The sequence below is a fragment of the Pteropus medius genome, unplaced genomic scaffold (genome assembly GCF_902729225.1).
Source record: "Pteropus medius unplaced genomic scaffold, Ma_sr-lr_union100, whole genome shotgun sequence".
Lineage (NCBI taxonomy): Eukaryota > Metazoa > Chordata > Mammalia > Chiroptera > Pteropodidae > Pteropus > Pteropus medius.
The window spans coordinates 2,903,447-2,920,308 of record NW_024340696.1 but is presented as its reverse complement, the minus strand read 5'-3'; the positions used below and the strand labels follow the sequence as shown (position 1 = coordinate 2,920,308).

Genomic DNA, 16,862 nt, shown 5'->3' with positions numbered 1-16,862 from the left:
ATCAAAAGACTTGTCTAAAAAAGTAAAATCATGCAAATAAATAAATCTTTTAATTATTCCACAGCCCTAAGTAACATAGTGTTTTTTTTAAAGAGGCTGTAAAATAGTTTTGGTTTTTTTGTTTTGATTTTTTTTTTTTAGAACATGCACAGTAAAGCTATTCAACTGGAGAAACCTGTTTAGTAAGGAAGCACATCATTTAAAGTCAGACACACAGAAGTTCAGAGCCCCTACTCTTCCTTTACCAGCTAGTAGTCTTTGGGAAAACAGAATGGAAAATGAATGCTATTCTGCATTCAGTTCTCTCATCAATAAAATGGATGTAAGAACGTCTGCCTTATAGAGTCACTACGAGGAAGAAAGATGGTGTATATTATGTATATTTTATTATTCTAATCAATTCTAATTTTGTATGCCTCCTAAAATGGAGAACTAAGGCAATTATTAAGACAATTCATAATTTATATCTTCCCTATTCCCACCCCCAATGAAAATGTTCTGTTTAGGGAGAGGTAGAAATTTTATCCCTGAATGATCTACTTCACATTGATTAAATAAGCTCTTCTGATATTCACTTATCCCTGTCCACTTTGCATGGTTAGAGTAGCTCTTCTGTGTTTCCACTCTGTCGAGCTGGCTTTCTATTTTTCTCCATTTTAATCTAACAGCAACACTTCTAGACTCTTTTTAACCACAGGAAAGGAGAAGGCATCCTCTCCTCCATCACATAAATTAAGTAATCAGGTTACTGCATGACTGCAGTAGGCATAAAGGGAACATTTGAATGGTTTTTTAGGTTCGTTTTTACAATCTTTTTGTTTCTTGAAATCTTACTGTGGATTTTTTCAGGTGTATTTTTAGTGTTTGTCTAGGCTTAATGTTAGATTTCATAATATCAAATAATTATGTCATTTATCTGAGACCATTTTAATAAATTGGTAACTATAGAATAGAAAATTAATTCTCTATTCAATACAACTAAACAATTACATATTTGTAAAAATCTGACTTCTGATTTCTAGTCTGGGTTTCAGTTTTGTTTTGTTTTCTTGCTTTATAATCAATTTGAATTAAAAAAGTCATTCAAGTTCTGATTGCTACTTCTTCCAAGTAAAGGTAAATAGTGTAAGGGAAAATAAAGAAATATACTTTACATATAAAAAAAGATTTTTTGAAAGAAATAAATTTTCCCAAATAAACATTCGTCCATTTTTATTTTCTAAATTGTAAATCTCAGTTCTCTATAATGTCAAGAAGTATTTGTATCGATATATTTATATCACTACTATGTATAAAAACAAACCATAAATGAAAATCCCAGCAAATTACACATTTTCTCAGCAATGAACTAAACTAAAATAGTTATTGCTAAACAAATAATCAAATCATATAGTTATGAATTAGGTAGATATTGCTGAACTTGAAGTTCCAAATAGCAAGTTGGATCTCAGCTAGAATGATATTTTATTTTGCTTAAAGTTCTTCTCCTTATAATTGGTAGATAAAGTGCTATCTGAAAAGTCTACTCCTGGTGTGAATTTAAGTCAGGGATGAGTCATCAGCAATTGGGCTGAGGAAAAAAAAGAAACACACAAAAAAAATGTGCAGACTAAATGTGAAAAATCTTAACTTTTCTATGCCTAAAGAACAGGGTTAGAAATTGATGGGTGCTCTCAATTTTTCAAAGAACATCATTATGACTTCTGTGAAATAAGGGCCATTTACTTATTAAGATTGCTTTTCAAATGATAAACCACTTGAAAGCTACTTAAAATTATTGTTTTTCTATGATTTCCTCAGAAAATGACATACTAAAATGAATTCGATTTCTTTATTTTCAAATTGAAACCTAATTTTGACTTGCTTTTTCTCTGCTTATTACACACACACACACACACTTCTTTCCTCTCCTTTGTCTTACAGTATGAAATAATTATATTTTCTTACATATAATCACTTTAAAAACACTCATATGTGTGTAAATTGTCTGTATGTGGTGCAGGAGGCTCTATATTAATAAACAGATTGCTAAAATTGAGAGGCATATAGTATCCTTAACATGGAAATGTTTGGAAAAACAAATGTTGTTGTTGAAAACCTGTACCACATTCTCGCCTGATGATTAACATTCAGTGTGGCCCAGGGCAAGTTAGCTGTAAAATTCCCAATCATTTCTTTTTTCTATGACCCATAGCCACATGCCTCTCGCATATCAAGCCCACTCCATAAGGATTTGTCCAGAAGAGGCAACAGAAACACTGGTGACTTGTCACTTTTACAGCTTATATCCATTTTCCCTGAATCAATCAATCAATTTCCATTTGGGCAGTGGGTTGTCACTTAACAAGAAACTAGTGTTCCTCTCTCCAGGTGTGGCACTAATCCTCTCCTAGAGGGTGTGCAGGAATAGACTGATTCAGGCTGCTTAATCTATTTAATCTAATCAAATCAGAGCTCCATACCTTCTTTTGTCACATCTGATGCCCCTACTCCCATATTGAAAGAAAGAAAGAAAGAAAGAAGAAAGAAAGAAAGAGGAGAGGGAGAGACAGAAAGAAAGAAAGAAAGAAAGAAAGAAAGAAAGAAAGAAAGAAAGAAAGAAAGAAAGAAAGAAAGAAAGCAAGCAAGCAAGCAAGCACAAGCATGAGCCAGCCCTCTAAGTCCCTTGGTACATCATTAAGTTGTAAAAATGACTTCATCACTCATGACAGAGAAATTAGACAGCCCCAACAGTGGCATATGGCAGCGGGAGAATCATTCTACCAGCTGCCCACCTGACTCTCTCCTCCCTCAAAATCATGTCTCTCCCCTCCAGAGGCTGCCTCTGCAGTGCGGTAGTAGGATGTGGCAGCCACAGGGGAAGCTAGAGCTAGTAAGGGGTGAGAGGAAAGGAGAATGGAAGGAGAAAAAAGCTGAGAGAAGCTCGTGTTAGCAAAGCACGTGCAAGCCCTTTAGGGACCCCTCCCCGTCTTGATCCATCTATTCATGTTATGTAAAGGGTATTTTCTTTTGTCAGAAAAAGGAAGACCTCTTCTGCATTGCCCTAGATACCTAACCTACAGGGCCCACAATAGAAAGGCAGCTAGATGTTTTATAGATGAGCGAGATAGAAATAGTCACCTCTGGCCCTAAAAGACGAGATTACTATAAACTGTTTTTCAGCCATAGAAGGATGGTGGTCCCTTGCAGCATGCTTTATGTTCATATTTTGAATTATATTTTCACACAAAGAGAAATTTGCAAATATTTCTCACTGGAAGGGTTAAGGAGCCCTAGCTTGCAATGGAGGTTGGAATAGATAAATAAATAGAGAAGGAAAAAAGATGCTAGATAGATGATGGATAGATGTGAGAGACAGACAGAGAGATAGTGTGTGTTTGGTGATGAGACTTAAAAATTCATTTTCAGTAAAAGCTTATTTCAATAAATAAAGCATATCTTTATTGTTTTATTTCTGTGAAAAAAAAGAATCATGGCAGTAAAATCATTTCTTTCTGGGCTTAAAATCTGAAGGTGTTGTGTTTAAAATAGGTTTGTTTCTCTCTTTCTGAAAATCATTCTCACAAGAGGATTTTTCATAATCAGACTATACAGAATATTTACCTAAAGTACATCAAATTTCATTTTTATAAATGCTAATACACATTAGTAAACTGTTTTAAAATCTACCCATTTAAATATATTCATTTTTAAGTATAAATTATTCTTTCATTTATATCAGTAGTATCAAATTTCATTTTTATAAATGCAAATGCACATTAGTTAAGTTTTAAAATCTATCCAGTTAAATTTGTTCACTTTAAATATAAATTAATCTCCCTTTTGTATCAATAGTATGAATTAAATTGTATCATTTGAAATCCTAAGGAAGAACCTCTCTTTGCAGGCAAAAGATCCAAACTACCCCCACCTCAGTCATGCTCAAACCTCTGCAATCTTCTAGAAGCCCAAACTAAAAAAGGGGCTAGGTAGAAACCATGTTTTCTGTTACAGATAATCATTCTATTTAAGTCATTATCAAGTTTGAATGTTGCCTTTTGCAGAGAAGAACAGAATCAGTCATGTTGTGGTCAAATAGTTTGGGAGCCAGTGCACACACAAAAATACAGTATGTTTTTTGCCACAAAAATCTAAAGATCCCTTGGGCCTGCTAAAGGCTTCTCTCTCTAATTCGTGGATTTTTGTCCAGGATTTGGGACATGATAGATTGTAGGCACTCGTTCAGAGAGCAGATGGCTCAGCCTGCTACTGAAAGTGAACTTTGCAGTGAAACACATAATCAAGCAGCGATATTAAATTTCAAAGTAGATGTAGCCTGTGGTCATGTACTGCTGGACATCTGAGTTTTAGTCATAATCTCTTCTTTCCTGGTCCGTAAAATGAGAGGATTGGATTCGATGAGCCCTGTCCAGCACTAATACAGGTTCTTTCTGTCATAGGGAGTTCATCTTATGATACAGACACATGCAACCCTCAGTCTTTTATTCAAATAAGGAACTATTTTTTTCTTTAGCAAAAGTCATTAGAAACCCACGAAATACTTGAAAAAACAAAATGTTGTCCTAGGAACTGAATCTTATTTAAATAAAGGATAGGGGCAGGGGAAGATAAACTGTAACTTTCAACAGAGAAATCTAATCTCAAACTTAAACCGATTCCTCTAAATGTATTTATAATGCCTGGCTAGAATTCTAACATTGCATACGCTGAATTACTAGCACTCTCTATACTGTTGGCTAAAAATATTTTAAAGATAGCTCTTTAAAGGCCTTCAAATGAGATTTAACGACATTTGTGGTGAACAACAAAATTAATTGAGAATAATGTGTATGAGAAAATAATTTTAAAGGCAGAAATATGACATGTGAAAAGAGGCATTTTTATTACAATAAAAATAATCCTTTTGTATTACTAATGCTTAAACACAAGTAATACTGAACGGTCATAGAAGTTTTTTTTCTTTTAATTTCTTTCTGAATTTAAGATTTTTATTAATAATAACAGCAAGTTATTGAGTGCCAAGCACTTTTTTTACAGAATTTTACATGTCCTCTTATTTAGATGTCATGATAACCATTCCAGGTAAGTACTTCGATTAGTCCCCTTTTATAGAAATATAAACTGAGGCTCAGAGAGATTAAATAATGTTTAATGTCAGTAAGTTATTAAATAGCACATTCAGGCTCTGAACACACACAGTTTTGTTTTAGAACCTATATCTTAATCTCTAGGCCACGCTGCCTTCTCAGTTTTTTCAAAAGCCCAAAACATTTTGTTGTGATGTTCTTTTTATTTATTCAACAAGTATTAATCATTGGCTACTCACCCTCTGAGATGCTAGGTAGATAGCAATAAAAATAACAATGACAAAACTATTTCTTTTTGTCGTGGAGCTTACATTTTATTAGAGAAAGGCCAACATTAAACAAAAAGAAAAATAAGTAAAATATTGATAAAACAGGTGGCAGTAAAATATTGATATGACAGGTGGCAGGGCTGGAAAATCAGGAGGACAGGAGCTGGATAGGAAAAAATTTTAAATATTTTTTAAGTAATATTGCCACTGAGACAAAGGCAAGAATAGTCTTTGTGTATACACTATTACCATTAAAAACATAATGTTGACCAAACTTCCTTTGGTAAATCTGACTTTCTTGGGTTATGCCAATGCAAAATTCTGTCATTTCTCTCATTTGATACTTGCCCAGGTTCCTCATCATTTTCTAAATGCAAGGTAAAAGTAGTCCTTAGCAATTTAGCATTTGTAAATATCTGGATTACTGTAAGTCCCATACTCCATATTATTTAAAGACAAAATTAATTTGTCCCCAACACTTTTTAACCACTGTTAAATATGTTATTATTTGAAAATATTACAGATTTTCTGAGGAGTCTTTCTTTGGCTCTCCACCCTAAGGCCCTCCACGAAGGTGACTAATACACCTGCCCAGAATGTGCCATAGCCCTTTAATGAAAGGCAAAGGAAAATATGATGCAAGAGCTCTCCTCTGAGTTTCCTCTACCCAGGACTCCCTCTGCTCCTCTGTTCAATAAACAAGAAAGCAAGAATATTTACAATTTGGCCAGAAAAAGAACCAAATCTCTATATTCTGACCAAGTATGGAACTGATTTTGCTTAATTTATAAAATAGAGACTCCAAATCATTGTCATTTGTTTTTCATTAAGAAATATGCCAGGAAGCATAACCAGGAGCCTTTTTCTCTTGAGGAGCTGTCTCCACACATCTCAGTTCCTCTACTCCAGTTCCATCCACAACAGTGAGAGCAAACACTTTCCAGAGTGAACTTCTTTCGTACCTAGAGGGAAAGGAATCTGTCCCCAGTCTCCCACCCAAGAGGGATCTTGTTCTATTATTAAATGATCCAATGGGAGAAGCTTATTTGAATGGGCATACAAGACTTGTAGTGGAAATCTGGTCTCGCTGTGTTGTTTTTACTGTTTTTGAAAAAGAATCATAATAGAAAATATACATCTTTTGAACCAATTCTAAAACTCTCAGATTTTGTGTTTTAAAAAAGTCTTATAGATAAAATTCTGTATAGCATGTATAGGACTAATTGGACATTCATCAACATGTAACTAATAGGTGTCTCTGGGTGATTAAATTATTTATGATTTTTTTTATTATCCTTTCTTTTATATTATATATATATTTTTTAAATATGTAATACTTTCATAATACAAAAGGGGACGTTATATATTTTTAAAACAGGAGGCTTCAACTGTATTGTAATGTTTGGTTATATTTTTTAGATGAAGCAAAAATGTTAAAATCCTAAGATGCAATAAGGAAGTTAGTCTATAATCTTCTACCTGTTCATAGTACATTACAATGAAGTTTAACTTAATTTTTTTCAGTCTCGTAGAACGCAAAACACTATGTAAAAATGTTAAGTTTCTCTCCTTTGAATACCCATTTAAAGGTAAGGTAAATTTGGATCCAAATAAAAATTCTAAAATTCAGAAATTTTTCCTTTGAGGAAAATCTACCATGTAAATTAAAACCTGAGTCAGCATCAGTCTTTTCTTTATGAAAGATGACACAAGCGATAGCAGTGAGCTTGCTTTTTTTCTTTTAACCAGGAAAATCTGTTTATTGACCTCCTACTGTTACAATTAGGAAAGCTGGGGCATCCATGGTGTTTTTTTCCTGGCAGGAAAAATGTTATCGTTTTAGCATTTGGCAAGCTGAAGGTTTTGACTCTGAAAAAATACTTACTGGCAAAGCCATTGTATTTCCAGTTTACATTACATTGAGTTTCCTGTATCAGTTTTGGGTTTTGGCAAATTATTGGATATTTACCCCTGAAGTGAAAATATTTCATATATATATGTTTGGAGTATCTTTCTGGGGAAGTTTATTTTGTTTAAGGAAAAAAAAAAAAGATTCAAGACCCTATGCATCAGGGATACGAAAGTCAAAAATGTAACATGTTCATCACCAATAATATTTAAGGAAATATTTCCTTCAGATTTTTCTGCCTGATATCAGTTTTTTTAATTTGATTTATCTCATTCACAGTTAATCATTTTCATTTTACACAGTTAATCATTTTCATTTTAAACTGATTCTTTAAAAAAAAAAAAATTGCCTCTTGTTCTGCCTGAATGCTAATACTCCATAATGTCAGGCTAAACATAATATTCCTAAGCTATGGCACTCTCCTCTAGAACTCGTGAAAGACTGTCCAAAAATCCTCACCCTACAGTCATTAAACCTAAAATAAATTTCCAAGAATTCCTTCATAGGCCTTGGAGAGGATGGAGAAATCTTGGACAGGAAGACACCTCTGGTGAATGAGATTGAAGCCAAAGGAAGGTTTCATTGAGAGCTGAGGAGGAACCAGTTTACAAAAGCAGAGAAGATATCAAGACTAGAGAGGTGCCCAGTCTTAAATTACTTCCCAGGTTTTGGAGGGAGGGAGAAGGTGAGGTCATGTGTACAAGATCTGAAGGAAGACCTGAAGTCTTTATTTGGGGTCTCTATGAAGCAATAGCTGAAGGGCGAACACATGGGTTCTTGCTCAGCTTAACAATTAAAATTTAAGGAGCGTATAGTTTTATTATGCTACAATGAAGCAAATGAAGCTCACACCCTCCGAGGGCCAGGCTGTGCTCCTTGACACCATCAGTACTTATGCCCCAATGTTGGAGTCCCTCTGAATGCGCTGGGGACATTCCTGAGGGCTGGCGCTAGGACCAGGACTTGCAGCCACTACCGCAGCAAGGCTGGAGGCCGCCGGTCGCAGCTGAGCACCTTCCCCACCCCGCCCCTACTCTGCGGAGCTCATTAACAGGTGGAATCGCACCCCGGGCGCCTGAAATCCCCCCTGCCTCCATAGAGACAAATCCTTCAGACCCAGAGCACCATCTGGACTGGCTCCCCGGCCGTATTTTCGACGCGCCCTGCCAGGAGGTCAGCCCTTCAGGGAGCCGGGGCACCCTCGGGACTCGCAGGCGAGAGCGCAGCACGTGTCGCCCCCACCTCTTTGTGCTCCAGCCTCACAGTCCGTGCTTGGTCAGCTCACTGCGGGGCCTCAGCTCCTCCTAGACCTAAAGGCACGTCGACTATTTTGTGAAGGGCCGGTTGGGCCAGAGCAAATAGAAAGCGACAACTAGCGCCCTCCCAGGAGAGAGAGCCCAATCCTTTTGGGAGCCTCATTATGGAAGAAGGCATCAAGAGTTACCACTTCGAGAAGGAGGTGCCAGGGACCTCGCCCAGGAGTTCCCAAACCCCGCAGGACTGTAGTCCTTTCCCCCAGCCTCCTCTGGCCCTTCCAAGTGTACAAGCACCACCACGTCGAGCCCTAGCCCTTCCTGGCGCGTTACCTGTTGGCTGCCAGCCGAGACGCGATGTAGCCGCCCGGAATCTGCGTGATGATGTAGCCCCAAAAGAAAGAACCGTGGATCATCCCTACGGTTTCTGGGTCCCAGTTGAATTTGGCTTTCTATGGGAGTAGGAAAAAAAAATTAAAATTAAAAGCAGGGTGGAGGGAGAGAGCAGTCAGTGCCTGGGCTATGATTTTCGTTCAGGAATTCTCGGGCCAAATAGTCCCTCCGCCTCCCCTCACCCCGCCCCACCCTCCACTGTCTCCATTTCGGACATGGATGTTGCTCAATTTTCGTTTCCTAATAAAGTTGAATCTATACCTTCTTGTAGGGAAGAAATATCTCTTTTAACTGAAAAATAGTGCTCATTTAAAATCTATTGTGACTAGTAGCAAAGCTGGGCCCCCTGGCTTTGCTCTCAGAAAACTGTTGGGCCGGTCGGATCACCTCACCTCAATGAATGAGGAATCCTCAGGACTCCAGTTGGGGAAATTTGGACTCTCCAGGAAGAGATTCCGTTAGTTAGCTGGGGATAGAGACACCTGGCAGGGTGCATTTAGCCAACGCCTGTCAGTGAGGACAGTGGTGTCATCGCTTGGAGAAAGGAACCCAACCCAGGAAATTCTGAGGAGAGAAGGCAGGGACCTTGGAACAGAAGGTGCGGAGGGGAAGGATGGTCCCAGCAAAATGGGGGTCGGTGTGGACCAGAATGACTTGGAGTAAGTCATTCTTTGCAGAGTCAGTGGAGAGAGAAGTGTGCTTTGGGGAGGTCAAGAAAGCGGGAGTGGTGTGTCTGAAGGTCGGGGCCTAACTCTTCCCTCACCAGCGTGAGGGGCTGCACTTGGCGAACCTTAAAGTAAACTCGGGTGAAATATCTGCATCAGAAAAGGAAAAGAGTGCTTATTCCGCCTGGGAAAATGGGGCTGCTTTTTTTCCCCTTTGAATGAAAATTTGAAACCAAACACATTTTGCAGGGTCTCCCGGAATCCCTCTGGGGAGTCAGCGCTCACCGCCTACGTGTGCAGAGCGCGTCCCAAATTACTCCTCCCAACAACCCTTGCTCTTCTTGGCTTATGATCGCTCAGATCCCTAAACGGAAAGTACGGACCCACCGGTTTCTGTGAACTTGACGTTGACTCTCTTCTCCCTAGGAGTCACCCAACACACACAAATGTAGGACTAGGGTACTGGATTCCCAAGACCCCGAGACGCGCCTGCGCTGCAGCACCATCTCTGACCTCCCAGCCAGGTGGAAGGCTCTGGAGACCCCCTCGGGGAAAACTGTCCATGTGCGCATTGTGGATTTGATTTGTTTTTTTTTGTTTGTTTGTTTTTGTTTCATTTTGATTAAGAATGTTTGGCGGGAATTGGAAGAAGTCAGGGGAAATTATAACACGCTGCTCTATTACTCTGAATAAATGAAAAATATTTCAATTTAGATTTAGAGGACATTACTAAGCAGCAACTTCTTGTATGAAGTCGCTCTTCTCAAAAGCCTAGTGAGCTAGATACTATTTTCCACTTTGCGGGTAAGAAAAGGAAGGCCCAACCGGCAGAAGCGACTTGCTTCGGGCACAAAAAGGGAGAGGATAATACTAGAAGGGTCCATTTCATAAGAGCTTTGCTAGAAGGGGACTGAGTGAGCATCCAGGCCTTCTTGCCCATGTACAGTCCTATTATTGGGGAGGGGGACCTTGGGGAAACAGGGCTCAGAGAGAAAGCAGGCCTGGCTTTTGCAACCACTCTGCCAGCTGTTGCCCACCTCCTTTATGACTTTGCCCCCGCGGTGGATGGTGCTGTTGTTGACCATGTCCACGATGGCCACGCCCAGGTTGCAGCGGATCCCGAACGAGATGCAGAAGCCGAGGCCGCTCATGATAGCAATGATGTAGCGACGCGGCAGGCCAAAGCACGTGCAGTCGCACAGAGGCGCCTTTTTCTCAGGCACCTCCAGAGGCTTCCCATCTTCCGTCAGCTCGATGGTCTCCCCGGCCTCTTGCTTCTTCTCCAGCACCCTGTGCGGCAGAGTGGGGAGAGGCAAGGACGCGTCGGGTTAGGCACTCCCGACGATGGCCCGTTCCCAATCCTCTGGGCCAGTCAGGGCTGAGGGAAGGAGCTCTGACCCGTTCCCCTTCCTCTGGGATGAAGGAGTTAGAAAGACACCAGGCTTCAGGACCTCATGGGTTCTTCAGCCTCTGGCAGTCCTCCTCCCTTCCGCAGCATCTCTTCAACTTTAATGCCTTCTGGCCTCTGGTACCCAGTCCCCATTCCCTCGGGATATACCCCTCAGCGCCTTGCTTCACATACACAGAAGGCTTGGGCCTAACTTTCTTGTGGGCTCTGCAGTTTATGAAGGTTACCCCAAAGGCTTCTTCTCAGCACCTGTGTAGGCGCCTCCCACCACAGCGGTTTACTCTTACGACAGAAAATTTATTCAGCCATCCAGTCTCCCGCAAGCCGCTGGGCTGCGGGGCCGGCGCAGCCACTGGCCTGCACCCGACCTACCCCTTCCTTCCCCGTCAAATTGAAGCTTTCCGGGGTGAGAACACCGCAATCCCGTCCCCAAGCCGAGCCCGGCGCCCACGGGGCCTAAGGCCTCCCCAGTCCAGTGCCGATGCGGAGAAGGTCTGCGAACGTTCTCTGGGAGTGTCACGCACTCTACCGCCCGGTCCTCCAGCCCCAGGGTGCCAGATCAGCGTTTACTTTCCGGTTACACATTTCACTGTCTCCCCGCCTTTTACTCGAGTTTGAAACAAAGACCTCCGCAACATATGGCCGCCGACACCTAAGCTTCCTACTGCCAGAACATGAATAATTAATTATTCACAATCTTGCGTCATTACTATCTCGGCTACAAACACTGAAAAATGTCACGGGCCCATTTCCAAAGACTTAAAATGTGAGTCCCAGATATACAAACGCGCCCCAAATTAACTCTGCTAAGATGTTCCAGCCAAGGTGAAAGGTCTCATATTTAGTTTTTGTTTTGTTTTTAAATATGCATAGTATTTCACAAGATTTCACCTGCCTGATTCAGTTACTTTTAGGCTTTCCTCCTTGGGGGCAGGGAGAAGGGGAGAGCGGAGTGATGGAACCATGTTACTAAAAGTTGATAGTATTGTTCTAGTCCACGGTGTATCCGTGAAACTACTATTTTAAAAAGGTGAATGTGAACGGTAACATCACCGATGGACCCTTGAGATGGACACTTTCAATATTTAAACAAGGAACCTCTCCGTTTACAATTTGCAGGTTTTTTCCAGTCCCCCATATAATCGATTTTTGTGTGTGCTCTTTTAAATGATGTAGCCACACACAATTGTTTTCATGCACACGGGCAAAGCAAATGAAAATTTCAGATCAATTCCAAGAATGCACAGCTTGAGATTTGAGATTACTAGGGGCGAGGGGAGGAAAGTCAGACTTCCAAATTCTGCAAAATTATCGCCTGGGAATGGGTCAGAAAGGTAGTCGTGGCTATGTTAATGCTTATTTCTAAAGTCCAATCCCAATTGTAGAGCACAGGGCAATTTATTCTGGGATGGAAAAACTCAGCTAACGAAATTTTATTATTTTCTTACATTGGCTTCATATGCTCATATATGCAAAGTTGAATTCTGCACCTGAACTCCCCACCTGATGGCACTTGAGCTGGGGAACAACAGCTCTTTCCAGGGCAGCCAAGGGACTGCAGGCCCTTGCGGTACCTACTGCCGCATAGCATGACTGAGCCCGCACAAAGCCCCCCAAAACGGAAGAGATTTTGCAATTTGGGAGGCACATTGGTCATTTTCTTTACATTTCCTATACATTTCCAAAGTCTTAAGTTTCCCAGCTATGAAAATGAGTGTTCTCTTGGAATCGTTTCTTTTTGTTTCTGCCTTCTCTTCTTGACTTTGCTCTGATTAAGAAAAAGTGTATTCCTGTAATGTTCTTGAAGTGATTTAATGTTGAGAAGTTTACCACATAATTAGTACAATGGCTACAGGGAAGATAAAAAAATTTAAATAATTTCTAGTTCTTTCAAAGTCATTTTGCTGGTTATTATTATGTCTTTTTTTAAAGTACTGTGCCATTTCCCATGCAAGAAACAGACTTCTATGAGAAGTCAAATAATAAAAAATACATTGTACATTGTTTCAAGTTCAGAGAGAAGAACTGCTTCAGCTATCAATTATTGATATATTTTGATTCTTCTTCCTTCTGTACAGAAGGATGATTCTACCGGAGATTCACTACTCAAGTGATTTTGAAGCTAAGATCTAAATTTCTTTTTGCAATTACTCTTTGGAATTTCTTGGTTAATTTTTTTAAAGGATTGTATTTTTTTTTATTAATTTGTCTGCATCAAAGGAATTTAATTTGATGTCACTATAAGCACTAAAAGAAAGGTTCTTTGAATAGCTGCTGGTCATTTTTCAATTGTAAAGAGGATAAATCCTGGATAAGAAATAATGAGAATCTGCAGGTACCGAAACAAAAATCGCATACACACATACACAAAGCAGACAGGTTCATTTAGTACAATATTCCTGAATAAATAAGCAAGTTTCCAGAGCAGCCCCGCTCCAGCAATGAGCAACAAAAAAAGACTTTCCGATCATATTACAATCTCTCTAAGCAACCAGGTTTTACGGAAATAGCCTTGCAGATTTTTTCATGCTGAGCCCCAGGCAAATATAGGTTTGCTCTCTCTTACCTGTAGATCTGGCCGAGGGATTTTCCGGCAAAATTCTTTAGCCCCTCTTTTCCTGGGGTCAAAATCCTTTGTTTTACAGACTCCATTCCTGCAAAGACTGGTGTCAGCTCTTGCCAAATTTAAATAGTGATCGCTATAAAAGGTGAGAGTTGCGCATATTGTCTTAACCCTTTAAGGTAGTTGTGGGCTTTTTCTCCTCAGCAGAAAGGTATTGGTGTGCCTCCAGCAAGAGTGCTAGTGAGAGAGGGGAGGGAGAGTGAGAACGAAAATACAACAGAATAGCTGCATGCAACCCACGGGTTTCCTAATAGGAGAGTTGGTAGACACAATCAGAAAGTCTCATTGGAAGGGGAGGATCCGGTAGCAAAGGGCGCACGCAGTGCCATGGTATTTGGGCAGGTGCCGATGAGTCCTTGTCCTGGAAGTCAGTCCACTGAAAAACGATTTAAATTCCCGGTGTTGAACGCCTCATTGCTATAAAATCTTGTGGCTTTTAAATGGAAGGGTGGAAATATCACAGAACCCTTGTGTAAGGACAAAGTCAGAATAGCACTTTTAAAAAATGTTGTATTTGCTGTAAAGAGCAGAGAGCACTTCTCAAACTCATGGGAGCATCCTGGGTCTCAGGTGAGCGATGCTGCTATTAGTTTTTCTCCTTGTCTATGATCTCCTCCCATCACGCCGGCGCAACTCTGCTCTGCGGTAGAGTCGAATTAAGATGGAGAAAGCTTGCTGCTCTTTGAGGACGTGAGTAAATAACAGATACACAGTCCTGGTTTGGGCAGCGTCAGGGAAGAATTTTTTCAGCACGGCTGACAGCGCCCTTGTGGGAGCGTCTCGGCAGGATGGTTCAGCACCACGGACAGAGTAAGTTTCAGGAAAAGGGGCAGCTTCTTTTGGCTGACCAGATTGCCAACTTTCTAGGGGAGCTGGGCGGATCTCCCTAAACAAGGACTATTCTGGGGATCTACAGAAATGGATGCTATGGAGACCAACTGGGAAGATGTCATCATCGCCAGAGTTTGCAGGGAGAATGGTGCATTTAGCTCTGCGAGGAAGGAAGACTTTATTAAAAATTGACAAGTTACTTCTAGTCTCCTACGTTTTACCCAGCACGTTGAGATCACATCTGATGGTATTGTAGGGAAGAAAGATTACAATATATTTTACTTATGTTCGTGGTATTCTGAGGTAAATGAGCTCCCCTGGATATAAAAGATATGTAAACAGAATGCATAATTATATTGTTTGGGTGTTTTGTTTTAACCCCTAATTAGAGAGAGACAGAGACAGAGACAGACACAGAGAGAGAGAGAGAGAGAGAGAGAGAGAAGGAAAGAAGAAAAGAAAAAAAGGAGAGAAAGGGAAAGGAAAGAAAGAATAGTTACAACCTCAGTACCCTTGGTTAAATAAAAGACAGGTAGTTTAATATATATTCCTTGGAATTTTATGATTCTCCACTTAACTAATTCACAGCTGAAACATCAATATACTAATGAAATTTGTGGCTATACATTGTGCTTGTCAATAAATAATCACTGATGATATTTTCAAGATTCACTTAAAATTACTTTTATTCCTTTAAGATGTGATTATTTTCTTTGTACCATCTTTCCCTAAAATAGAAAAGAGAGATCCACTTAGACTTTAGTTTTCACACACAGGTACAGCATTAATGAATCTATTTCATTAAGCAAAGCAACTATGCTAGCTTAATGTTTATTATTAATTCATTTTGCGTGCATCACAAACTTCTTAGATGCAGTTCATGCAAATGATTACAAAACAGATTGCCCTTGAACTGCATTCTCAAGGTCGAAATACTTGGATTTTATTTAAACCAACAGGGGGAGTAGATTTTTCTTGGAGATCCTGGGACCAAATCTCAGAAGTGTGGATCCAAATGCAGAATCATACAAGTATGTTCTCTGAATAGGCCAAATAATACAACAGATATGTGTACACAAAATGGATAGCTGAAATATATTATCAAAAGTGACTAAAACCATCTGCAATTATTAAATTTAATAGTTGTCGTATTTCATTATGAGTTGTGATAAAAAAGATACTGAAGGTATCTTTCCCTTGTTTTGATAAATTTGAATTAAATATATAATATATATATATTATATATATACACACACACACATACCTACAAAACAATGAACTAGATTTTTCTAAAACCCTGGAATGTCTCAAAATAATATCTATCCCTGATGGTAATCAAGCACGAAGAGAAAAAAGAAAACATTAATTTACCCCCTTCCAAACAACAGATTCAAGCTAATTGGGATGTGATTTATCTCGGTGCTTTTCGAAATACCTATGTTTTTAAACTCTTTAGTGGCCAAATTCATTAAGTGTAATTCATTTAGGGATATCTGCGATTTTGAAATTCTAGAAAGTTATGAAAAAAATAGAAGTTAAATGAATATCTTTGGGGCTGGATGGTGATATAAAATGATTCTCCTAAGCACTCCTGCTTAAGTTTCATCCCAAATGTTGAGATCTAAACCACCTGATTACTAAGACTGCATTATATTTATCTGAGGGGGCATCGAGCAATACAAATTCAATATGAAAGCATTGTTTCTAGAGTAAAATAATTACATTCACCTTTATTGGAATAAATGTCATCCGGATCTCTTTTCCATTCTCTTAATAACAGGGTGAGTGCTTGAATAAGAATTACTGCTAATATTGATTTATTCATTCTAAAAATATTCATTTAGTGCCAAGAATTGCACCAGGTTCTAGGAATGTCCCCTGAAAGGCTTCACAAGCTACATGGGAAATAGACACACAAATACAATTACAAATAATTATGGGTGAAATTGGACAAGTTAAGTAACCCAGCCTGGAAATGAAAATGTACAGAATAAAATTCAGGAAGTGGTGTTTCCTTGTCTGTCTTAATACTTTAACAGAAATTTAGTCCTATGAAGATGATGGCAGCCCAGTGGAACTGAGTAGGGGATGGGTTATGGTACTTAGAGATCATCCCAGCCAGAGGGGACATCTTGAGCAAAGTCATAAACAAGGGGAAAATGTTGTATATGGAAAATTACAATTGTTACTAGGCCACCTGAGACCAAAGAATGCCTTTTAGGCTATTCTAAATTAATAGCTACTCCCAATATAAGAGATATGTAGTCAGACACTCTTTACTAATCCAACAAATTTTCTTCGTGTATTTCCAAAAATCCAAACACTAAACATGCACCTTTGTGACTTTAAGTTCAAAAGATTTATCTTTATGCAAGGAAATATTAGTAGTTATACATATGGCATTAATTTAGTAATATTGAGAAA

General features: G+C 39.3%; 1 protein-coding gene across 3 annotated transcripts in view; it reads right to left on the bottom strand.

The window, feature by feature from the left end:
- Positions 1 to 13,841, bottom strand: part of SLC17A6 (solute carrier family 17 member 6) — a 36,452-nt gene extending 22,611 nt beyond the window's left edge. For all 3 annotated transcript variants that reach the window (XM_039864922.1, XM_039864923.1, XM_039864921.1), the window contains exons 1-3: positions 13,551 to 13,841; positions 10,614 to 10,866; positions 8,852 to 8,970 (exon numbers count right to left, since the gene is read on the bottom strand). In XM_039864922.1, coding sequence (XP_039720856.1) covers positions 8,852 to 8,970; positions 10,614 to 10,866; positions 13,551 to 13,636 — 458 coding nt within the window. In that variant the 5' untranslated portion in view covers positions 13,637 to 13,841. The remainder of the gene's footprint in view (positions 1 to 8,851; positions 8,971 to 10,613; positions 10,867 to 13,550) is intronic.
- Between the last annotated feature and the right edge of the window lie 3,021 nt (positions 13,842 to 16,862).